Source organism: Octopus sinensis, linkage group LG19 (genome assembly GCF_006345805.1).
Source record: "Octopus sinensis linkage group LG19, ASM634580v1, whole genome shotgun sequence".
Lineage (NCBI taxonomy): Eukaryota > Metazoa > Mollusca > Cephalopoda > Octopoda > Octopodidae > Octopus > Octopus sinensis.
In genome coordinates this window covers 31347400-31374139 of record NC_043015.1, presented here as the reverse complement: position 1 = coordinate 31374139, position 26740 = coordinate 31347400, and the positions used below count along the sequence as shown (strand labels likewise).

General features: G+C 37.1%; 1 protein-coding gene across 1 annotated transcript in view; it reads right to left on the bottom strand.

Moving 5' to 3' along the window:
• Nucleotides 1-5317: 5317 nt before the first annotated feature.
• The window catches only part of LOC115222004 (ATP-dependent RNA helicase eIF4A), a 29127-nt gene continuing 7704 nt past the window's right edge, over nucleotides 5318-26740 (bottom strand). The window contains exons 2-10 of the mRNA XM_029792114.2: nucleotides 21026-21083; nucleotides 19383-19515; nucleotides 18810-18949; nucleotides 12854-13019; nucleotides 11591-11700; nucleotides 9651-9794; nucleotides 8053-8190; nucleotides 5802-5971; nucleotides 5318-5697 (exon numbers count right to left, since the gene is read on the bottom strand). Coding sequence (XP_029647974.1) covers nucleotides 5553-5697; nucleotides 5802-5971; nucleotides 8053-8190; nucleotides 9651-9794; nucleotides 11591-11700; nucleotides 12854-13019; nucleotides 18810-18949; nucleotides 19383-19515; nucleotides 21026-21083 — 1204 coding nt within the window. The 3' untranslated portion in view covers nucleotides 5318-5552. The remainder of the gene's footprint in view (nucleotides 5698-5801; nucleotides 5972-8052; nucleotides 8191-9650; nucleotides 9795-11590; nucleotides 11701-12853; nucleotides 13020-18809; nucleotides 18950-19382; nucleotides 19516-21025; nucleotides 21084-26740) is intronic.

Here is a 26740-nt window from a genome sequence, read left to right as displayed (position 1 = left end):
TTGTGTTATCTCTCTTAGATATCACGATAAATTTGTAGATACTAATTATCTATGTTTATTTAATCAAGCCAATTCAAACTTGGGGAATTTGGTTCCTGAAAAATTGAAGGCATCTGTATCTCTTTTATTTATCAGATATTTTGTTGCTATCTCCCGTTCCCGAGTAGCAAAGTCATAACTGATAAAGAGCTTTACTCGAAACATTAGTGCTTTTGGTTTCCTATGATATACAAACTTAACTGAAGTCGTCAACATTACTTGTGTGAAATAGTTTTCTTTTCGACTAGGTGCAAAGATGATATATGTAAACTGCAGAAAATGTGATGTAACATTTATGCTTTTCCCAAAGAAATTATTAATATATAAGTGAAGTGAACCCAACCTAGGCTCCCATATCTACGGTGTTTGCCGCTGGAATGAGTAGTTGATCACGCGGTCGTTAGTCTCAAATTGCCAGGCCTGGTTGGCGTTTGTGAGAGATGCAGCATTGAGGATGAATGAAGCCAGCTCAACCCACTCCGGGTGAATGTTGTAAGAAGAAGTGAAATTGCTCTAAGTGAGGACTGAAATCAAATCACTTAATTTGCCAGAAATTTACATCACTCACCTCAGTGTGTAATCATTTAGCATTATTGCTTGACCTCTTGTAAATAGCAGCCAAATGTTCCTTAAATAAAAATTAAGAAATTTGACAACAAAGTCCATGATAGGCAAAATTTGAAACTAAATCCACCCACTTGTTGCTTACAAAGACAGCAGGAAATTTCTTTGTCCTGTCAAGAGGTAACAGTGATTGACGTGTTTCCCCTTGACCCACGACCTCGCTGAGCTGGATGTCAGAGAAAACATGGATTTCCATAAAGTGGAAAAATAAACGGAAGGAAAAGTTGGTAAATATTTCGGTGTGAACACAAATAGCTGTTACGTGATAGCAGGGCATGCTAGAAATAGCAGCCAAAATCTGTCCTTTTCTGAAAAAAGGAGCTGTTTACATGTGATTTCAATGCCACACTCATTAAAGGCATGCAAAATAACCCAGAAAAGGCAAAAAGAACTGCGAAACAAAACTCCCTTGGTGGGAAACTTCAAGGTCGTCACCACCCCTCCTACCCTTCTTTTCCAGGAAAAAGTGGCTTGTGGCAGGTTTGGAGGTTAGACATATCCAATGCACCCGAAAAACCTGGAAAAAATTATTCCACACTGAGGTACGAAATATTTACCGAAAGAATAAAATCTGGTACTAATTATATCTATATTTAAATTAATTCAAATTAATGTACCTTATCTTGAAATGAGGCAAAATATTTGCCAGTTGCCATTTGGGATAATTATAGTAATAAAATCAAACTTAGGATTTTCAGTCATTATGACTGCAGCACCACCATTAGTCGAGCAAATTGACCCCAGGACTTATTCTTTGTAAAAGGGGTAAAGACCCCCTTCGGTCATGAATGACCATGGGATTGCACCTAGAAAGTTACCCTCCTAGACACAAGTCCGGGCAAGGTTGTTTATGGAAGACCAGCAGTCGCCCATGCATACCAGCCTCCCCTCTCCATGCCACCAGTGTTATCCAAGGGAAAGACAAAGGTCGATACAGCTTGGCACCAGTGACGTCGCAACTCATTTCTACAGCTGAGTGAACTGGAGCAACGTGAAATAAAGTGCCTTGCTCAAGAACACAACACGCAGCCCGGTCCGGGATTCAAGCTAACAACCTCATGATCGTAAGCTCGACGCTCTAACCACTGAGCCATGCGCCTTCACTTTGTAAGAGCAGTAAAATTATCAACCATCTTACGAACAATAACTCTGAGCACCTTTTCAAACTCCACCCGTGGACATATTTACAAAGTCAGAAAGCAGCACAGCTTCCATGACTTCAGGAAACATTTTTTCACGCTGAGAGTTGCTGGAGCATGGAACAAACTGCCGGCATCAGTTGTTAGTTGTCACAGCCCTGCATCCTTCAAAACTTCCATGCTTCCTGAGATTCGTCAACACTACACCTGATTTCCTCCCCTCCATACACTCGCAAGCATGTATCTGACTCATACATTATTCGCTTTCCAGACATTTGTACATTACTGCATACACTTTATATGCACTTTCTGACAAGTTGTGGTGCACCTGAGAACTGTATACAATAATTTCATTGTATATATTTATTCTATCAGTCTCTTTTGCTGAACTGCTAAGTTACAGGGACATAAACACACCAGCAATGGTTGTTAAACTATGTTGGGACACAGATAAACATATATATATATATACATACATGACTGGCCTCTTTCAGTTTCCGTATAACAAATCCACTTACAAGGCTTTGGTTGGCCTGAAGCTATAGAAGACACTTGCCCAAGAGGCCATGCAGTGGGACTGAACCTGGAACCATGTGGTTGGTTAGCAAGCTACTTACCACACAAATATTGTGGACACCCCTCTTGAACCTGAATAATTCAAATTAACGTGAACAAATAAGCATTACATTTGACAGATTAATCTGAACACTAAAGATGCTTTTAGATGTTTTTTTCTTGTGTTAGGAAGGGCATCCAGCCGTAGAAACATTGCCAGATCAGACTGGGCTGGTGCAGCCTCCTGGCTTCCCAGACCCCAGTTGCACCGTCCAACCCATGCCAGCATGGAAAGCAGACGCTAAACGATGATGATGATGATGACACATACCACAGCCTCGCTCGGTTGGGACTACACATGTGTTACTCTGACATCATCATTCCATAAAATTTGTCTATGGGGAGAAAAATATTGAAAAGTATGAATAGATGTGTGAGAAAGAAACGAGGAGGGAGGTTTTGGGATGTGTTAGAAACAACCAGATCTCCCTTAAATCACACAATGGCCAAAATTGTTTCAGACTGGGGTGGTGAGAGTGAGAAAAAAAACCAAAAATTGCCAAAATTGTTTTCTTTCTTTTTTTTTTGTGAAAAGATGCTTCCCATCATTCTGAAGAATTTAGTGAAAAACACTAAAAAGAGACCCCGTCAAAATGGAGAAATTCCAACACACGTGGGCCGTCTGATCCAAAACTCCTCTCCCCACCTCCTTCCAAAAACTTTGCCTACAAATTTCTTTGTAATCATAATCTACACCGTTTGAAAGGTATTTGTATAAAATTTCATTAAATAATACCTATTTCCCCAGAAAGTTATGAGGGAGAAAATGTTGTGTCCTGTGAATTTTCTGAAACTCTTCTCCCCAACATCTTGGAAAGTTGTTTCCAACAAATCTTTACACATACTCAATCTACAGGATATAAGCAATTATTTGGTGAAAGTTTCATTAACCCTTTAGCATTTAAACCGGCCATATCCGGCCTAAATATTCTACCTGTTCTATGTTCAAACTGACCGGATCTGGCTTATCCTACAATGTCATTCTAAGAATAAGCAATCACATCCTCAAAATTTCAATACTATAATGTTTTTGCATGATTAATTCAAAACAATTTGATTACATAAGCATGACATTTGACAGAATAATCTGAATACTAAAGGTTTAAAAAATATCCATTTTTCTGGAAGTCAGCGGTGGCCTGAAACTGTAGTTATGTCTTTTTTCAATAAATGTTAATGCTAACAGATTAACGAAGTTAACTTTCCAATTAACAGTGCCCACCTCTGTGAACAGCCATGGAACTCTTCTACAAGAAATGCACAGGTATTTAAATAATAAAAAAAATCCTTTAGAGTCATATTTGCAGCTTGTTCATTACTCTTTCTCTTACCCTTTTACATGTTTCAGTCTTTTGGCTGCGGCCATGATGGAGCACCGCCTTTAATCAAGCAACTCGACCCCGGGACTTATTCTATTGTAAGCCCAGTACTCATTCTATCGGTCTTTTTTGCCAAACCGCTAAGTAACGGGGACATAAACACACCAGCATCGGTTGCCAAGCAATGCTAGGGGGACAAACACAAACACAGACACACAAACACACACATGCATATATATATATATATATATATATATATATATATATATATATATATATATACGACAGGCTTCTTTTCAGTTTCCGTCTACCAAATCCACTCACAAGGCTTTGGTCGGCCCGAGGCTATAGTAGAAGACACTTGCCCAAGGTGTCACGCAGTGGGACTGAACCCGGAACCATGTGGTTGGTAAGCAAGCTACTTACCACACAGCCACTCCTGCGCCATTGTTGGCAAAATAATCACCTCTAAAGACATTAAAACATTTATAACTACAAGATGTGGACCCTACTTCTTCAACACGCACCAATAAAGGGAAGACAGAACCGACGACCAGTAGTTACCTTTTTAATAGTTTAAAAATAAAAATATTAATAAAAAAAAAAATCATAAAAGTGTTCATTGCCCAACATTGGTTCAAATGCTAGTTAAAGAGATTTTATTAAATTAGACTCACAGACATAATAGTTACAAGAAAATTTTGAAGTAAAAAAAAAAAAAAAACTTAAAATGTTGTTGGGGGGGTGAAAATGTGTTTTTAGTGACCTCAAGAGGTCGCATATAATTCTGCAGCTGAAGATTTCTGGCCAGCAATACTGAATGACACTTTCAAATATAAAAATTTCTTTATTTATACAAATTACGATACAGTCTTTAAACACAAAAGGTTTATCACCGATTCATTTAATTTAAATTTGCAGAGAAAACTATCAGCTTTTAGAATCAGCAAAATTCAAAAGAAAATCTAAATAGCAATATTTTATTAAAAAGAACAAAATAGATTTCTCCATATATGTGTGTATTACATATATTTATGTATATATATATACACACATATATATATATACATATATATACACACATATATATATATACATATATATATATATACATATATATATATATATATACACACATATATATATATATATACACACATATATATACATATATATATATACATATATATACACACACATATATACATACACATATATACATACACATACATACATACACATACATACATATATATACACACATACATATATACATACATATATAAATATATACATACATACATATATACATACATATATAAATATATACATACATATATATATATATATGTTATATACATGTGAGAATTCAGTTTAGAGAACTCAGTTCTGAAAAATGTTTCAAGTATAACCTTATGAGGTATGAATGGAAATTTACCTTTTACATTAGAAATTTTAATCGAATATCTTGGAGATGCTAGCTTAATTGAATGTCGAAGTTTCCTGACACACTTTCCATGTGTTTTAGTGTAAACATTAAACTGTATTAAACTATATTTAATCCATAACATAAGAAAAAAAAAAAACCAGAAGTTGATTAATACATGTTAGGGATGGGAGTGGGGAGAAAAATACACGTAGAACTTGAGCGTGCATGGGCAGTGTCAACAAATGAAAAGGCCCTTGTCTTTGTTGGAAAGGAAAAGCAGTTTGTACATATTTCAAATATAAAAAGAAAGAGAGAAAGGTGTATATTTGATGTCTTGAATGACAAGCAATGCATGTTGTCTTTCCGAACAGCAAGAGGGGGGCAACCTTAAATCAAGTCAGCCACATTCGTTGGCATCTCTATGATGGAAGTGTTGTAAAATTGTTCTATGTCATTGAGTATTCGAACATCATCCTCGGTGATGAAGTTGATGGCAACACCTTTACGACCAAACCGTCCTCCTCTACCAATTCTGAAAAAAACAAAAAAAAAAAGAAAAGCATATCAAATACTGTGCTAAATGAAAGATGACTTACGACTGACAGTGACTGATGATTTAGGACTCCTACCACTCACCTGTGAATGTAGTTTTCTCTGTTCGTAGGTAAATCATAATTAATGACAAGGGATACTTGCTGAACATCAATGCCTCTTGCAAGAAGATCCGTAGTTATGAGGATACGACTGGATCCACTGCGGAACTCCCTCATAATCATATCCCTTTCCTTCTGGTCCATCTCACCATGCTACAAATAGATATAATAATTATTCATCAACTACACACAATACTTATGAAGTTAAAAAGACACTAGATTATTTCTGACTAATTTCTTGAAAGGTCAAAGCTCACAACAGTCAATGTGCCAATGCCCTTGTAACTCTGGTTTTCTGAGTTGCCTTTCTTGGAAGGATGGAATAAACATTCAATTCTACTTCAAATTGAGTGATATGTGGTAAGAGGGAATCAGTTTAAAAAAAAAAAAAAAAATCAATACTCCATTGAAAAATATGTAAGCCTTAAAAACTAAGATTCCCAACAGATTGCCAGCACTTGCTTAAATTTTGCAATTTCTCATGTTAGAAAGAGAGATAATTATCTTTTGTTTCACCCTTTCGTTACCAACCCGGCTGAAACTGGCTCTGGCTTTGTAGTACAAATGTCTTGTTTTCATAAGTTCCCAATTAAAATCTTCCACCATTCCTTAGTCACAATTTATGTTCCTAACACTAGCTTAATGATGACTAAATTATTTTACTAAATTCTTTGTTATATTTAAAGTAATTGAAAGAAACACAGAGCATCTCAAAATAAATACAGTAACGAAAGGGTTAAAAGGGCCTGGAACTGCCAAACAATCAAAAAGAAACATTTTTATTAGCAGTTTAAAGTTACGTTCATTAAATATTAGTACTGTGGCATGTCTGATTTATTTAATAAAGCATGGCTGTGCAGTTTAAAAAATATGCTTCACAAAAATATGTGGTTTTGGGTCAAATTTCACTATTCAGTACCTGGGGCAAGTGTTTCAACTACAGCTATGAGATGACCAATGCCTTGATAGTGAATGAATGTAGAAGGCAGCCCAATGTGTGCATGCACATGTATAGGGCCATTTCATCATGTTGAATCATTAAGCCCGACATGCTTTTTTCTTTCTGTTTTTTCCCCCACTTAATCCTTTCTGTCAAAGACTTCCATTCTTCCCAAGGATTAAACTAATACACCTGCTTGTGTTGTTCCTTCACCTGTCTTGGTCTTTTATTTTCTGTAAATTTGAACTATATATATATATATATGGCTGTGTATGTTTAACATTTGAGTGCTAAAAATCACTGAGCATCATTTTCCTGCTGGGTTTGCAGTTTCAATGAGGGATAAAATAAAGAGAACCTTTAGTTGAAAAACAAGCAAGGGTTAGCAACAGGAAGCAATGCCACAAAAATATCTCTGTCTAATCCTTGCTTAGAAGAATGAAAAGAAAAAAAACAGCTCTACATCCATAGATGCATAAGAATTGAGTAAGGAACAGATATACAAACACTCAAGAAACGACTGCAGGGACTGCAAAATGCCCAAATCTCATATAAATGCTAGATCTAATAAGTTTAGTAAAGAGTATCAATATGATAAAACAGTTATAAGGTGGCAAGCTGGCAGAATCATTAGCAAGCCAGGAAAAATGCTTAATGACATTTCGGCCATCTTTACATTCTGAGTTCAAATGCAGCCGAGGTTGACTTTGCCTCTTATCCTTTCAAGATCTATAAAATAAGTACCAGTTGAGAACTGGGGCTGGCATAATCGATTTATCCTTGCCCTCAAAATTGCTGGCCTTGTACCAAAATTTGAAACCAATATGATAAACTGTTAGCACAGGGTCTCAAGTTGTCTTATTCTTAGAAAATGTTTTTGTGCTGAAGCCATTAACTGTAAAATTGGTGAAGTGAACCGTACGAAAATATGTGTGTGTGCATGCACCGCATTTTATCAGTCTATATTTCAACACAATACTGCTTTTTTAACCAGTGGTGCTGCACCAAAAACAAATACATTCTATGACATGCTTCAGCACAGTTTCTATCTAACCCAAAGTCATAGAAGTCACTCAAGTTGCTGTCCAATGGTATTGCACCTACAACCATGTAGTTGTGAATCAAACTTCTTAACCATACAGCCATGCCTGTACCTTATGTCTCGGGAAAAAGGAATGACAAGTGACTTATTTTCAAAAAACACAAAGCTTTATAAAATTATCATCTGGTTGCATAACGAAGTTGAATACAATAATAATATTAATTACAACAACAAAAACAATGGTGAAATTACCATAGCAGAAACAGTGAAATCTTTTGCCAACATCCGATCGGTGAGCCAATCTACTTTCCTACGAGTATTACAGAATATAACGGCTTGAGTGATTGTCAGAGTTCCATATAAATCTGTTAATGTGTCTAGTTTCCATTCCTGAAATTAAAGAAAAAAAATAAATAAATAGCAATATGATAAACAAACATGAAACATTAAAGAAACATATATGGGCGCAGGAGTGGCTGTGTGGTAAGTAGCTTGTTTACCAACCACATGGTTCTGGGTTCAGTCCCACTGCGTGGCACCTTGGGCAAGTGTCTTCTACTATAGCCCCGGGCCGACCAATGCCTTGTGAGTGGATTTGGTAGACAGAAACTGAAAGAAGCCTGTCGTATATATGTATATATATATATGTGTGTGTATGTGTTTGTCCCCTAGCATTGCTTGACAACCGATGCTGGTGTGTTTATGTCCCCGTCACTGAGCGGTTCGGCAAAAGAGACCGAAAGAATAAGTACTGGGCTTACAAAAGAATAAGTCCCGGGGTCGAGTTGCTCGACTAAAGGCGGTGCTCCAGCATGGCCGCAGTCAAATGACTGAAACAAGTAAAAGAGTAAAAGAGTAAAGAGAGAGTACTGGGTCATCCCATAAATAATGCGGTTTTTTCAATTGCACGAACTGAAATTATATGTATATATAGGAGCAGGTGTGGCTGTGTGGTAAGAAACATCAAAATTTCGTGTTAATTTGTCCCAACCACAGCTTAATAAAAACAATTAATTTTCAAAATAACAAAGAGTATTTCAACAGCAAAAGGGTTAAATGAAATTTAAATAACTTTACAATTATTTATAACTAATTAGACTAGTTTTGAAATGAAAAATTTCACTATCAAATGCAAAGCTAGTTTACACTCATATAATACATGGAGAATGTATTTTTATACTTAGACCAATAGTAAAAGTGTTAGACATTCAAATCACATTTCCTCTTTCGAGGAAACAGTTAATTACCTTTAAAATGATAATTGCAAGTTTATGTGTTATTGCAGTTTAGCTGAGTTGTGTAGTAATGGTTGAGGAGGATGTAATTAGCATTTATATGCCAACAAATCAACCAGATCTACATTCATGGGAAATGATATTAAGAAAACAGTAAAACATAAAAATTAATGTGATTTGTTCAAAATACAGTCTACGTTATGACTTTTGTCACAATTCCTGTGCCAGTGGCACCATCCGATCGTGGCCGTTGCCAGCCTCGCTTGGCCCCCCATAAAGAGCACCATCCGATTGTGGCCGTTGCCAGCCTCGCCTGGCCCCCGTGCCGGTGGCACGTAAAAAGCACCATCCATCCGTGGCCGTCTGCCAGCTCCGTCTGACACCTGTGTGGGTGGCACGTAAAAAGCACCCACTACACTCACGGAGTGGTTGGCGTTAGGAAGGGCATCCAGCTGTATAAACACTGCCAGATCAGACTGGGCCTGATGCAGCTTTCTGGCTTCCCAGACCCCAGTTGAACCGTCCAACCCATGCTAGCATGGAAAGCAGACGCTAAATGATGATGATGATGCATTTAAAAATGTAGAAATAAATATAAACTGATATCTGACTTACCTCTTTCTCAATATGAACGAAGAATTGTTTGATACCTTCAAGAGTCAACTCTTCCTTTTTCACTAAAATCTTAATTGGCTTCCTCATAAATTGTCTGGTGACTTCAAAGACATCTGGTGGCATAGTAGCTGATAATAATATCACCTGTTGAAAACAACAACAAAGGCAGAAATGGTAATAATTACCCAACGTTGAAAGAGTACATGCTGCTACCAACCACATTACTGCATCTGGTACCCAGAAAAAGCAGTTAACTATTAATTCTCAGTTGACTCTGATATGCAGATTCAGAGTAGAGGTACCCAATGGATGGAAGCACTCCGTCGGTTACGACGACAAGGGTTCCGGTTGATCCAATCAACGGAACAGCCTGCTCGTGAAATTAACGTGCAAGTGGCTGAGCACTCCACAGACACGTGTACCCTTAATGTAGTTCTCGGGGATATTCAGCGTGAGACAGAGAGTGACAAGGCCGGCCCTTTGAAATACAGGTACAACAGAAACAGGAAGTAAGAGTGAGAGAAAGTTGTGGTGAAAGAGTACAGCAGGGGTCACCACCATCCCTGCCGGAGCCTCGTGGAGCTTTAGGTGTTTTCGCTCAATAAACACTCACAACGCCCGGTCTGGGAATCGAAACCGCGATCCTACGACCGCGAGTCCGCTGCCCTAACCACTGGGCCATTGCGCCTCCAGGTACCCAATAATATTGTGCTCACAGCTGTAAACAAAGGCCTTCTACAAGAAATGATGTCACTGAATACTAACAAAATGCACAAACCCTATTTTTAGCCAGGAGAAAGCAACATGAAAGGACTACAATGCATTGTATTTTTGAGCACTACATGAAGACAGTATTCAGCGGTATACTAATGCCTAAGGCATGTAATAATAAACCATCACAATATTCCCAGGATACTCGGACATCATAAAAAGAAAAGTAAATCTTAAAAAAAAAAACCCCACTTGTAACTATGTTTGGGCTTTTCATTACTTGATAAACTAGGATTATAACCATGCTTGGAAATAGGTGAAGGTTGGGGTTAAGAAGGGCATCTGGCTGTAGAAAAATCTGCCTTATTGAATTATTCATAACCAGCTGATCTAGCAAGCGGGGCCTCATATCAGTGAGGGGGGCCGGTGCGCATTGATGCCGTCGAGAGGTAGGCCCCGAAACGGCGTGCATTCTCTCCTGATGACCCCATACACTTGCTAGCTTCCGGTATACGGAGCTTTTAACTGGTAGCACTTGCATGTGCGAGTTGTTTGCAAGACATCTTTTGATCTATGCAGGCATAGGAAAGTGGACAATTAAAATGATTATAATGAAAGCACTACAGGGAAAGCCTTTCCTCGAGGCTTTGTGCAGAGGGATCAAAGCCAGACTCGTGTAATTGCCAAGCGGACTTTGTCAGTGGCAACTCCTAATAGAAATAGAATTTTTTTTTTTTTTTTTCAGTGGTGGTTCAAGATGTGAACTCCTAATGTAGTCAGAACAGAAACTGACACTGGAGACTCCATCAACTCTCTGTCCTATAGTGTTTCATCTCAATCCAAAAAGAACGAAAGGTAAAGATGGCCTTAAGTAAATTCACACTTAGAACAAATTCAAAGCATTCTATCCAATGTTTCACCAGCTCTGCCAATTTACTGCATTAACAAGATCATATTCTTCCAGATTTTGCCCATTCTCCATTATTTGCATTAGTACTTAAAACCCCAAAATTTAAGTCTATTTCTCTTACATATATGCATAAGTGTATCAGAAAGTTTAATTTATCTGAATTTAACTCACAAATCTCAGGTAAGTGCAGAATGCTTGGCCTCTAGAAAAGCTAAACCCATGGCCAAGTACTTTTATGCTTTACTGTAACTGACATGACTGAGGCTGCAGCAGGACAAATTTTCAATGAATAGATTTAGAAATAAATAAATTGACAAACCTGAACATTCTGGGGCATGTATCTAAAAACACTGTAAATTTGATCTTTGAAACCTCGAGACAACATCTCATCTGCTTCATCAAGGACAAATATTTTAATATGGGAAGTTACTAAAAATTAATAAGAAAAGAAAAAAAGTTATGTAAATCATTGAAACATCCACTGTATTAAGACTTGACAAAGAAGCATCTTAAGTTTGTAGTTTAGCTATAGAGTAAATTTCAACATATTACCTCAATATTCACTCACCATCTTGGTTAAAAAAAAACTTTCAACATGTTACCCTGTCATTTTTGTTCTTCCTTATAAAATGGATCCATAAGTACAAACACTACAGCAGTCACAACAGAAATGCAAGAGAAGGATGGTCTAGTCAGGATGGTCACCGGCTTACTTTACTGAATCCAGATGGAGCCAACAAGGCCTCTATGCAGTTGCTCAACTTGTTAGAAACACCAACTAAATCTTCCTCCAATTACACCCTACCATTATAAAAAAGGACACATTATATAATTTAGTCCCAAATACATTATGTTTAAAAATAAGACAGAATGCTCACACTAGGAATGTTTTGATATAGCCATCTGGATCAGGGCCCACCTAGGGCAAAACAATAACTGAATTCAAGTCAAATCCTTAATCCAAAAATGGTAGTTTTCACTGTACTGCAGTGAAAGTTTATCTGTAACTATCTACGACTGGCAACTAAAGTCTCTGAGTGAAATATCTGAAATTAGGTTTTTAAACTCCAGAGTTGCATTTGTTTGGCAGATAAGCTGATTTGAGATTGTGTTGAAGCAAAGACACTGTGGAAAATAAAGTCTCAGGATAGTCATTTTTGTTTTGTTATATATCAAAAATACTTATATATATATATATATATACATAACGGGAAGGTTTACGAAAATAAACAAAAGACGAAGGCAGGTGGAGTACAAACAAACAATTGTATTAGTATAGCGCTCAGGAATAGAAGAAAAACAAGTCTTTTACGTTTCGAGTCTATGCTCTCCGACAGAAAGATACACAGAAAAGAAACAAGGAGAGAAAAAAAATGCGTGTAGGAGCTAACGGTCCATCATGGTGTTCTACACATACACACACACATGCACGTTTTGCAGACAAGAACAAAGCATATGAATTCTATGACTCGATTAAGAGAATCTTTGGCCCATGCAGAAAAGGTGACTGCTCTGGTGAGATCACCCATTGGCACCTTACTAAAGAAGAAAATAGTCATGATGTGATAATAAGTAAACTTACCAAGCCATTTTCGTTGGATTATATCACTGACACGTCCAGGAGTTCCAACAACCGTGTGAACACCTTCACTCAATTGTAACCTATCATCATGAACATTTGTTCCGCCAATACACGCATGGCATCTTGCGTCCATGTAATCTCCAAGAGCCACAACGACTTTCTGAATCTGCGGAGTTTGAGAATAAAATTGTTAGATTAGTTACGATCAAGAAAACTAAAGAAAGATACATTTTTGAAGAAATGAAGGTGCAGGAGTGGCTGTGTGGTAATTAGCTTGTTTACCAACCACATGGTCCCGGGTTCAGTCCCACTGCGTGGCACCTTGGGCAAGTGTCTTCTTCTATAGCCTCGGGCCGACCAAAGCCTTGTGAGTGGATTTGGTAGACGGAAACTGAAAGAAGCCCGTCGTATATATATGCGTGTGTGTGTTTGTCCCCCTAGCATTGCATGACAACCGATGCTGGTGTGTTTATGTCCCCGTTACCTAGCGATTCGGCAAAAGAGACCGATAGAATAAGTACTGGGCTTACAAAAGAATAAGTCCCAGGGTCGAGTTGCTCGATTAAAGGCAGTGCTCCAGCATGGCTGCAGTCAAATGACTGAAACAAGTAAAAAAGTAAGAGTAAAGAGTAATATATTTGGCTTAATCATCATCATCATCATTATTGTTGTTGTTTCATGTCTGCCATCCATGCTAGCATGGTTGGAATGGTCTCACAAGAGCCAGCCAAGCAGAAACCTGCACCAGAATTCTGTGACTGTTTTGGCATGATTTTTACAGCTGGATGCTCTTCCTGGTTTCAAATTTTGGCACAAGGCTAGCAGGTTTGAGGGATGGGCCAAGTCAATTACATCGACCCCAGTGTTCAATTGGTACTTATTTTATCGAACCCAAAAGGATGAAATGCAAAGTCAACCTTGGTGGAATTTGAACTCAGAACATGAAAATGTAAGCATTTTGCCTGGTGCACTAACAATTCAACCAGCTCGCTGCCTTAATCATCATCATCATCATTTAACGTCTGTTCTCCATGCTAGCATGGGTTGGACAGTTCGACCGGGGATCTGGGAAGCCAGAAGGCTGCACCAGGATCCAGTCTAATCTGGCAGTGTTTCCAAAGCTGGATGCCCTTCCTAACACTAACCACTCCGTGAGTGTAGTGGGTGCTTTTTATGTGCCAGGGGAGGCTGGCAACGGCCACGATCGGATTGGTGCATTTTACGTGCCACTGGCACAGAAGCCAGTCGAGGCGACACTGGCATCGGCTACAATTCGGATAGCGCTTTTTACGTGCCACCGACACGGAAGCCAGTCTAGGCAGCGCTGGCATCGGCCACCTTCAGATGGTGCTGTTTATGTGCCACCGGCTCAGGGATCACAAATGCAGTTTCCATTGATTTTAATAAGACGAAACTTTGCCCTGTTATAGGTTTCTTCTAAGTCATTCTTAATGGAGCAGAAAGAAATATTGATTACAAATGTGAATGTTCCATATTTTTAAGGATACATCGTCTACATTATCCAACACAATAATGTATTTAAAGGGTCTGGCTACTATTTTCAGAAAGTCAAGGGACAGCACAGGCATGGCTGTGTGGTAAGAAGTTTTTTAAGGCGGTGAGTCGGCAGAATTGTTAGCACGCCGGGCGAAATGCTTAGCGGTATTTCGTCTGCTACGTTCTGAGTTCAAATTCCGTCGAGGTCGACTTTGCCTTTCATCCTTTCGGGGTCGATAAATTAAGTACCAGTTAGGCACTGGGGTCGATATAATCGACTTAATCCATTTGTCTGTCCTTGTTTGTCCCCTCTATGTTTAGCCCCTTGTGGGCAATAAAGAAATACGAAGTTTGCTTTCCAACCACACGGTTTTAGGTTCAGTCCCACTGTGTAGTACCTTGGACAAATGTCCTCTTATATAGCCTCAGGCTGACCAAAGCCTTGGGAGTAGCTTCGGTAGTCAGAGACCGAAAGAAAACTGTTGTATATATTTGTATGTGTGTGTGTGTGTGTGTGCACAAATGTACGTATCTTGTGTGTGTGTTTGTCATCCACCACTGCTTGACAACTGGTGTCTTTACGTTCCTGTAAGTTTGCAGCTCAATAAAAGAAACACAAAAAAAAAATCAACAACAACAACCCTGTACTGGGGGGTTGATTTATTCAACCTAAAAATTCTTCAAGGCAGTGCCCCAGAAAAGGCCACAGTCTAATGACTGGAACAAATAAAAGACAAAAAATTCTTTAAAAACTACAAAGGGATATTCTCATTGATTCTTTATTTATTCTGTTTATTTCACATGTTCTCCTAATTCGGACATCAGCACGTTCAACCGTAGGCTTACATATCTGTACATCACACCAACATGTCTTAATTAACACAGAAGTCTATAGAATGTACAATGCTTCAAGCCGCATTCTATGGCCTTACAAACTACTTGTTTGGTTAATATTGATTTCAAATTTTGCTGCAAGGCCAGGAATATCGAGGGAAGAGATAAGTCAATTACATTGACCCCCAATGTTGAACTGGTATTTCTGCTTGTTTGGTTAATATTGATTGGATGATTCAATATTTAGAGATTTAGAAGAGTATATAGACATAAATGAGAGTTGTTGACATCACAAGAATTTAGAAATTATGAATCTCAAACCAAATAAGGCTATAAATAATAGCATGTAAATCATCGTCATCCTTTAACCCTTTTGGTACCAACTCAGCTGTAACTGGCCGAAAAAGTTTTGGGTTCAAATGACCAACCCAGCCATGGCTAGCCAAGCGTACACATTATTATTTAAATGTGAATTTTAACACAAATCCTGTTAGTACATTCGTGAAAACATGTGATTTCACTTTGTAAATAGTTGAGTTATAGTATCTGACATTGTTTGAAATGATATCTGAACTTAGTGAATTTTGGGAGATTTTTTTTCCACAATTTTTTTCAACTTTGAAAATGGACAGGAGTTTCATGCTATGAAGCAATGATTCCGAATTTGAGGGTTTTTTTTTAAAGGAAGATATCAAGAAAAAGAATGAAGGAAGTACAAAAGCACGTGGTGTTTGAGACTGAAGCGGATATTTCTGTATCCAAAACAGAAAGCAGCAATCCTGAAACTGAAAGTGCCGATAGCGAAAGCGAGGATGATTTTACACCGGAATGGAGTAAAAAGTTAAAAAACATTTTTATTAGCAATTTTTCTGAGACAGGGTCTACTCATAGTCTTTCTCAGGAAGCGAAACCGTTAGACTTTTTTTTCTTATTTTTTTCCAGTAAGCTTGTTTGAAGTCATCACTGCGGAAACAAACTGTTACGCAGAATATAAACGAACTTGAGAAAAAGATAGTTCGTGGTTTCTCACAACCGTAGATGAAATATGGGCATTTTTTGCCATAAATATTATTATGGGTATAAGAGAGTTACCCAGGATTACAAATTACTGGAGCAATCAGGAACCTTTTGGAGATAAGTACATTTCCAGTATAATGTCATGAATGATTCATGAAATTGAACCAGTATTTACATGTGAGAGACACTAGCAGTACTCCAGTACGTGGAATACCAAACTTTGATCCCTTATTTAAAATAAAATCCCTCATCAACAGCATTCAAAATGCATATAAAACACTTTGTAACTCTGACAGATACTTATCTGTCGATGAGGGCATGGTGGGGTATAAAGGAAGGGCACACTTCCGACAGTATATGCCTGGAAAGCCCACGAAGTGGGGGATCAAAGTTTAGAAAGGGGCTGCTGCTGGATATAAAAAAAGCAAAATCAAAGAAAAAAGTGATGAATTAATCCAACAGCAGAAAGGAAATCTGCTAGTGACCGCATACAGAGATAAGACGCAGATAAATTTTCTATCTACCAGTGCACAACCATGTGTAGATGAAAATGGCACCCCGTTTGTAACAGGTACATGGATGGTGAGGATTGGCTGAACCAAATGATGAGTTAGGGTAGTTGGTAGGCAGGGTAATAAATGGTAGTGATACCTGGTTTGGTACATAGTAAACAATAGCATTGTAAATGCATTTATATTATTTACCAAATCAGGAGGGGCTCGCAAGCAGTGCGACCATCTGCAATTCTGAGCAGATGTAGCAACATAGTTAAGGGCAGGTTATTCCTCCAAAAAAAAAAAAAAGAAAAAAGAAAAAATAACTGCAGGAAGGAAAAGCAAAATCTGCCAGAGAGACATCCCCCTGAGTTCAGCCGATCTCCATAAATTAGAAAAAAATCAGTGCTGTGAATGTCTACATCAAAGAAAAACTCCCAGTGAGTGGCCAGTTGAAACTTCTTTCCAATGTGAGTTCTGCAAAGTTGCAGTATGTAGAGTGGGATGTTTTACAAGTTTCCATCATCATCATCGTTTAACGTCTGCTTTCCATGCTAGCATGGGTTGGACGGTTCAACTGGGGTCTGGGAAGCCAGAAGGCTGCACCAGGCTCCAGTCTGATCTGGCAGTGTTTCTACAGCTGGATGCGCTTCCTAATGCCAACCACTCCATGAGTGTAGTGGGTGCTTTTTACATGCCACCTGCACAGGTGCCAGGGGAGGCTGGCAACGGCCACAATCAGATGGTGCTTTTTACATGCCACGTTCAGATGGTTCTCTTACGTGCCACCGGCACTGGTATCACAGCTACAATTTCCATTGATGTTGATCGATTTTGATTTTGATTTTCACTTGCCTCAACAGGTCTTCATAGTGTGAATATTGTATATATGTAGATTAGATTGTATAAATATTTTTCATATTTACTTTTTATCTACTTGTAATTTTAATTTACCTGTAAGGTGAGTGACAAGTTTTGATTTAATTTCCACTGTAAATCTTCATTATATAAGTTCTTGTGTATTTATGTATGTGTGTGAGTATATTTCATTTAGTTGATGTATTTAATTTTCTAGTTTTCTTCAAAAACAAATTCCAGTATTTCATTTTTTTTTTACCATTACCTGTTGTTCTTATGTGCATTAAATTCAACTGATGATCTAGTGATGTGCACAATTCTTCTATACTAAAATTTTGTTGCATACGCAAATGAATATTAGCTGATAACTCATTTTCTATGGTGATGTTTAACCCTTTCGTTACCAACCCGGCTGAAACCGGCCTTGGTTTTGAGTACAAATGTCTTGTTTTCATAAGTTTTGAATTAAAATCTTCCACCAAACTTTAGTTACAATTTATGTTCCTAACACTAGCTGAATAATAACTAAGTTATTTTACTAAATTCTTTGTTATATTTAAAGAAATTGAAAGAAACACAGAGCATCTCAACAGAAATATGGTAACAAAAGGGTTAAATAAAATTTTTATATTTTTATATTTTGCTCAGTTTACCTGTATTTACCTGTAATTAGAGTTGCTTTGAGACAAAAGTTATGCAACAGAATTGATAAAGAATCTTCCAAATATCACATTAATATGCTGATATGTAAAAAAAATTAACAGTTGTTTAATGAAATTAGTCTAAATTCATGAATATTTTAGAATTTAATTGAAACTCATGAAGGGTGTATTTTGGTCAGAAATATAGTAACGAAAGGGTTAATATCAGATTTCCATAGTGATATGAGTCTGGGCAAAAAAACCCATTGGGATAGAAAAAGATGAAGGCTACCTGTAGGACATGAACCCACATGATAGGCAGTCTACTTTAGCCCCATGGGGGTGGGCTCAGTCCTTTTCTGTCCAAACAGTTTTTAACCCAATATTTACATACTGTTATTTATAGCTTTATTTGCTTCAAGATTCACCAGTTCTATAAATAACAATTTTTGGTTCAACAGAGCATAAATTTCATATTTTTGTATAATTATCTTTTGTTCATTTCACTTATTTAACTGATGGTGATAAAAAAAACCCCAAACATTTGTATCTTTCTATTGTAGAATGTCTTTTAGTAGGACAATGCTGAGAATTAAAAATGAAGAAATGAGTTACCTGTTGGGCCAATTCCCTAGTGGGAGCCAGGACCAGAGCTTGACACTCAGGGAGATCCATATCCAACTGTTCCAAAATGGCAATAGAAAAGGTGGCAGTCTTTCCTGTGCCCGACTGAGCTTGGGCAATAACATCATGACCTAAAAAATTGGGAAGTATTCTGGGGTTAAAATGCAAGATACAGACGTGTGTGCATGTATATATATATATATATATATATATAATTAATGTAGGATAAAATTTTTTTCGGGAAAAAATTTTTTTATCAATGGCCAGCATATCAAAAAATACCTTGAAAGGTTAAATTTATAAATAATTTACAAGATAAGGGCAAAAGAAAAATTCTAATGTCAAATATGCTGAAAAAAAGACAAATTTGTCTTTTTTTCAGCATATTTGGCATTAGAATTTTTCTTTTGCCCTTATCTTGTAAATCATGTATGTATATATATATATATATATATATAAAGCAAACATTATTCATTTAGATAATAAATGATGTATGAAGACTGTGAAAAGAAAAGATAACAACGATACTGACAAGTAACTGCCAGAAAGCCAATTAATATTTACCTTTTATACAAGGTACAATTGCTCTTTGCTGGATAAGAGAAGGCTTTTCAAAACCATAAGCATATATCCCTCTTAACAGTGAGTTCCGCAGTTTCATCTCATCAAATGTAGAGACAATTTCATCATAGTTTGACTAGAAATATTAAACAAAATTTAATTATCAGAGAGCTATTAACCCTTTTGATACCAACCCGCCTGAAACAGCCCTTGGCTCTGTATTACAAATGCCTTGTTTTTTAAAAGTTCTGAATTAAAATCTTTCAACAAACCTTAGTCACAATTTGTATTCCTAACACTAACTTAATGATAACTAAGTTATTTTACAAAATTCTTTGTTATATTTAAAATTAATGGAAAGAAACACAGAGCATCTCTAAATAAATATGGTAACAAAAGGGTTAAGTTCATTCCAGAATTTAGTAATCCCAATAATATTTTTTCATAGCTGAAGTGGCAGAATATTTTACACTCAGCTTTAAGGTAACTCTGAGAGAGCTCACAGTGATAATATATATCAATGACAATTCTTTCAGTTAGTTCATTTGATGGGCTTCCTCACAATCTCCATCAACTCATTTTCATTCACAAGGTTTAGGTTGACCTGATGCTATGTTAGAAGACACTTCCCCCAAGGAGTTGTGCAATGCAATGGGGTCACAAAGGATACTTCTCAATCATGCGACGCTCAACAAATATGTCAGCCAAAACCCTCTCTAAACTAAAATCACCTTCTTAAAAAAGGAGATATTGAACAGTGTAGTTATAAATAAAATATAAAAAATATAAACCTCTTTGATTAATTGTCAGCTCAGTTAAAACTAACCTAGAGAGGCTTATTACATATGTGGGTTACCCAAACCTTCAAAATTTATTTAAATAAAAAGGTAGATCCCTATCCCAGTAAAATCAATATTAATAATATCTATATTATTTAACTGTTTTCAAATGCTGAAGGTTTAAATATAAACCCACTTGAGCCTTTAACCCTTTAGCGTTCATATTAATTTGTCAAAAGCAATCCTTATTTATTCACATTTAAAAAAATTTATCTGATATTATTTTGCAGCTTCAAGATAGGAAAGCTGTAATTGCTTATTTTTAGAATGACATTGCAGGGTAGGTGTGAGATGCTGGTTCTGGCCAGTTTGAGCATAAAATGTGTAGAATATTTGGGCTGGATACAGCCGGTTTAAACACTAAAGGGTTAAAAAGCTTTTGAGGCTTGTGAGATGAATTTAGCTTCAGATCAGAAGACCTGGCTCAAATGCTTGCAACAAAATGGACTTTATGAAAGATGTTCAAGCATTGCATAGTGACGTTACCAATCCCTCAATGACTACAAAAAAATATTTGTCCAAGCTGCCATGCAATGGGGTTGAACCTGAAACCAAGTGGTTGTGAAATTAACCTCTCAACCACAAGCCTTGTTTTACTATGCCAGCATGTGTGTAGGTATATGAGTAAGAAAGCACTTGATACACATGATAGATTGTTTGTTTGAAGCTCATGATTAAGTCCGGCTTCTCTTTTCTTAATCACCCGAACACATAAAAAAAAAACTTTTAATAGTATTGGAATGATTCACCAAGTTTTAAATAAATATATAGCTATAAAACAAATTATAAAAAGTGATAAAAACTTACTTCAATCTCACTGCTACAATCTTCGTGAGTTGGAATCTTTTGCGATGATTCTGAAGACCTGAAAAGAAACAAAAACAGAAGCTGAAGGAATCAACAAGAAAACCATTCCAATTAGAGTTATTTCGGTCTCTCACAATCTGCTACAACATACACATCGAAAGTCTTTTGTGATAAGCTAAGTTTATGTTGCCTAAAAATAATTAAAATTATTTCAATAAGATATTTTTGTTTCAGAAAAGGTAAGCGTACACAGGTGTCCCTCAAATTAGGCATTTAATTAAATGTTTAATTATTGGCTCACTCTTAAAAAAGGTGTGCGTGTGTGTGTGTGTATAGTAGTAGTGGTGGCTGTTCATTTATTGTGTTCAAGTTGGCTAACTAGAAAAAGCAGGGTCATATGCTTAACTCGTGGAGACCAACACAATGACTGTGAGCACCTGAACTTCTTTTATTACAACCACAATAACCTATATAGGTAACATACACTAAGTGTAATCAATACTGAGATTGTAAAACACACACAAATGTAGACAATTGAGTACAAAAATGGGAGGAAAATCACTTGACATAAATATGCCTTCATTTGGAGCTTCAAGTCCACTTCATATTCAGTGAGGTTTGGTTCAGTTTTGACTGAACAAAATTTCTCAGCATTTTCAATGTACATGGCAAAATCAACAGAGGTTAATGATTCTTAACCCTTTTGTTACTAACCCGGCCAAAACCGGTTCTGGCTCTGTGGTAAAATGTCTTGTTTTCATAAGTTTTGAATTAAAATATTCCACCAAGCCTTAGTCACAATTTACGTTCCTAACACTAGCTGAATGATAACTAAGTTATTTTACTAAATTCTTTGTTATATTCAAAATAATTGAAAGAAACACAGCATCTCAAATTAAATACAGTAACAAAAGGGTTAAAGAACGCCTCAACAGTTGTTCCATAGTCTGTGACTGCTATAGTCACACATGGTGTAATTAGGAGCTGTATTCTAATTACACTGTGTGACTATTTGAGTGTGTGTTCCACCAACCCTAATTCAATTCAAAGAATTTTTTCCCTGTTCACTTTACGCCTACATTAAAGTGGACAGTTATTCAGCTGTCATCACTTACATTGTTGCCAAGTGTAGTAGACTGCTGTTTCTTTCTTTCCAGAGTTATTCCTGTGGCATTTGTTGTAGTGTTAGCCCTAAAGACAGAGAGGAGTGTGTGAGGAGTTATTTATCTATTTGGTGCCACAGATGTTCTTCAAACTGACTGCTAATCTCCAAATGGCTGGTGGAGCTAAGCATGCCAAAATATAGATTATGTCAGCGCTTATTGGTTTAAGAGCATGTTCTCAGTCAACAAAAAGGGCTAGATCATTCTCATACAGGGTCGGTGTACCCAGTTTAAGAAGAATCAGGGAGCCAGGGCAGTTAAAACACAGAGCCTGAAGAGTGCTGCCATCTTAATTTTGTGACCTTGTTAATAATGTTGCAAGCGCTCACATTTGTCCTTTGTGTTCTGGATGTGGGATTCAAAGATGAAAATCAAGTACAATTGGTATTCAAAGAGCTCAAGTTCCCTGGAGGTAGCACTTGTTTTGCTCTTTCTTAAATCAAAAGTACACACTTGTGTCTTAATGAATCAAGGAAATTAATCAACTCTTCTCTACTGAGAATATTTTATTTTGTGCAGTGGCATCCAGACCAGCGGCAAAAATAAATTGGCTCATGTCATCACTTTTGGTTGGACATTGTAGTAAATGTTGCAAAGTAATGATAGAGCAAGATGCTCCCTCGAGGTAGACCGTTCTTTAACTAACAGGTTCCATAAAGAATATCTTATTTTCCAACATTACTTTTAATAAACTGGATAACATCGGTGGCGTGAAGAGGGGAGGCTGGTATGCATGGGTGACTGCTGGTCTTTCATAAACAACTTTGCCCAGACTTGTACCTTGGTGGGTAACTTTCTAGGTGCAATCCCATGGTCATTCATGACTGAAGGAGGTCACCCCCCAGATATATATATATATATAATATGAACACTAACTCGCATTACACAAAATGCCGTTTTCACTCTTTAATCTTCTGAGCTACAAGTCAACCCCATTAGTGTTGGTGCCATGATAAAATGCAGTATACTCTTGTAATTTCCTGAAGATCACATAAGGGTATTGTAACTGATATCCCTTTTTTATACCAACCTTGGTTCTACAATAGGAGCTCCCCTTCATATATTTATACAATTTTGTTGTTCCAAACACCAGATTCTTAATGAGAAAGTTAGCTTTATTATTAAATCCATCCAAATTTCCTATTTTAAATATCAATTGAAATATCACAGGCGGTGGAGCTGAGCATCCATTCTGTCACCGTATTTGTACATTCTTTCACGTGGCAAGGAACACAAGAGAGAAACTGAACTGTACCACTAACTATAATTGTATTTTACAGTGATTTTCAACAAAATAATAATTGGTGTAATATGTTAAATGTCTGAATTTCATATATGCAAGTAACCACAGCTGTTGCAATCAAATATGATTTGGTAGCATACTTTCATTCATTGCAATTTTCAGGGTGTCCATGTTACTACGAGTAAACAGACATCCCCTATTGGGCCTCCCACTCATAATCTTGCAGAACATGTGACAACTCCAGGCAGAGAGGGCTGCACCAGCACACACAGCTGGATAGACTGGAGTTATGTAAAACAATGTAACAGTCCACCTAGCTGGCAAAAATGAGTGTTAAGACAGATGACAGTACTTGGACAGTGTCAAATTAACAGGTCATTGGTACAACAACAACAACAACAAAAAAAAACTTCAGACAGGAAAGGAAGTATGTCCAGCAGTGGACTGTTATATCCTATTTTTGTATTTATCCTTATAACACACAACAGGACACTGATAATTTGATATTCATTCTCAAATATAATCTTTCTAAGACTATAGATATCAAGTTGTATTTTCCAGTCTCTCAAAGACTACATTATTTAATAAGACCTTAAGGTGTGATTTGAGGGAAATAATGTTGCTATTTCTAGCAATGAGTTCAGGCCTTGCTATAGTAAATTTAGTCTCTCTTCCCCAACAACAACTAGTAATAGTTGTCAGTTTTTGAGCAGCGTCAGGCAGAGAACAGTTGCTTTAACCAACAAACTGTTACTCTATTTGAACAAGAGCAGTTAACCACGGACCGCTTTGATTACTATTTTATTTGGTGAACTCCCCTTAGCCAGTCAATGTTTAAAACTGGTTTTATAGAAACTTTCAAAATTCCTATTTTATTATTCACATATTAACTCGTGTAGTTTGAACTATGTAAAACATTAGAACAAAACCTAGTCGTTTCTTGTGACTGACACACTAAACCCGTTAGCATTTAAACCGGCCATATCCGGCCAAAAGTATTCTGCCTGTTTTATGTTCAAACTGGCCAGATCTAGTCTTTCACACCAACCCTACAATATCGTTTTAAAAATTAACAGCTACCTCATCAAAATCTCATAGCTACAAGATAATGCATGATTAATTCAAAACACCGTAGATGAAGAAGCATTAATTTTGGCAGAATAATGTGAACACTAAAGGGTTAAAATACTGCGGTGGATCCATAATTTACCATCTTTCTAGCATATGAATTAGGGTTCATCGTATGTGAACCCCAGTCGAGAACTACTAACTTAGGACAAAAAAGGATGATGATGGTCTACAACAAAATTTAAACTGGCCATATCCAGCCAAAATTTTCTGTTTTGTTTAAACCAGTCAGAGTAAACCTTTCACACCTACCCTACAATGTCATTCTAAAAATAAAGAATTATATCACTGAAATCTTGAAAGTATAAGATAATACCTGATTAATTCAAAACAATGTGGATAAATAAGCATTAGATTTGACAGAGAAATCTGAATGCTAAAGGGTTAAGCAATAAGTTGCACTCTGCTGTTAACTTGTCCAGTTTCTGACAGCTCATATAATAGCAATTATCCATAGCTTTACAATGCAAGATTTTAACCCTTTAGCATTTAAACCAGCCGTATCCGGCCAAAAGTATTCTGCCTGTTTTATGTTCAAACTGGCCAGATCTGGTCTCTCACACCAACCCTACACTATCGTTCTAAAAATCAACAGCTACCTCATCAAAATCTCATAACTACAAAATAATGCCTGATTAGTTCAAGGCAATGTGGATGAAGAAGCATTAATTTTGGCAGAATAATGTGAACACTAAAGGGTTAAAACCCAAGAGACCTCTATCGGTAGCTACTCAAACTGCTAAAAATAATATCAAATTCCTTGTCAAATCATATCCAACAGTCTCTTAAAAACAAAAACCAAAACCAGTGACATTATGTCTGAAAAACTGGATGCTTATCTCTAGAAAGCATTTAATCAGAAGTCTGCTTGATCAGAGATGACCTGAAACTAAATAATGATATTATATTGGAAACTCTCCAACTATTAGTTTGCACCAAGCTGAACTGGACATTTTTTTGCCAGATATGTGCAATAAGTGGATTTGAACCATTGCTCCTTCAACCAGCAGTCTGGCATGCTACAAACTTGGTCAACATTAAGTCTTTAATTTAGAATATATTTAAATAAGCTGCTGCTTGTTTCCATAAACAGAATAAGTTACAAAGACACCAAGTGTTTACACGACCTGCTAGAGATAGTAGCCAAAACTTTCTCAAGCTACAGCTTACTGTCTAAAAAAAAATAATTAAAGAAACATACTTTGGTTAACACAGAATATACTAAGCAAGTTGGTTCTGGCTGGAATGCCTCTGCTCAACCTGTTTCTGAACAAGGTAATATTTCTGCTAGCCTTTCAAACAATGAAATGCTCAATAGCCAGACATGTTTTTGTGGAAGATTGTCAAGGCACAGGAAAGAGACAAACACAACAAGCTTCTTATATCTTCTCCTCTACCAACTTCACTCCCAAGGCACTTGTTGACCGTGGTTATAGCAGAAGACATTAGCTGACTGCTCACAGCAGGAACAAATCTTAAACCATTGTTCTGAAGTAAACTTCATGACCACACAAGCATGCCTGCACCTAAACCCCATTCTTAATACTGGTGTTTTAATTCTTGAAGAGAACATCATCATCGTTTAACGTCCGTTTTCCATGCTAGCATGGGTTGGACGGTTCAACTGGGGTGTGGGAAGCCAGAAGGCTGTGCCAGGCCCAGTCTGATCTGGCAGTGTTTCTGCAGCTGGATGCTCTTCCTAACGCCAACCACTCTGAGAGTGTAGTGGGTGCTTTTTATGTGCCACCTGCACAGGTGCCAGACGAGGCTGGCAAACGGCCACGATCGGATGGTGCTCTTTACGTGCCACTGGCACGGGGGCCAGACGAGGCTGGCAACGGCCACAATCGGATGGTGCTCTTTACGTGCCACTGGCACGGGGGCCAGACGAGGCTGGCAACGGCCACAATCGGATGGTGCTTTTTACGTGCCAAGTTTGAAAATCTGAAGTACATTTGCAGTCCTATGTAGAGATCTGAATGATGTACATAATGGAAGTGGATGATCAGTGTGACAGATATAATGAAATTGAATACACAAGAGAATAGTTCAGTTTTGTTCCTCAGTTTGACATTTGTTCTCTATGATGACAAAGGTTAGACAAAAAATAAATAAATGAATAAAATGATTATATCAATTTTTAATAATCCAATCATCCCTACAGCACTGTTCTTCTGGTTA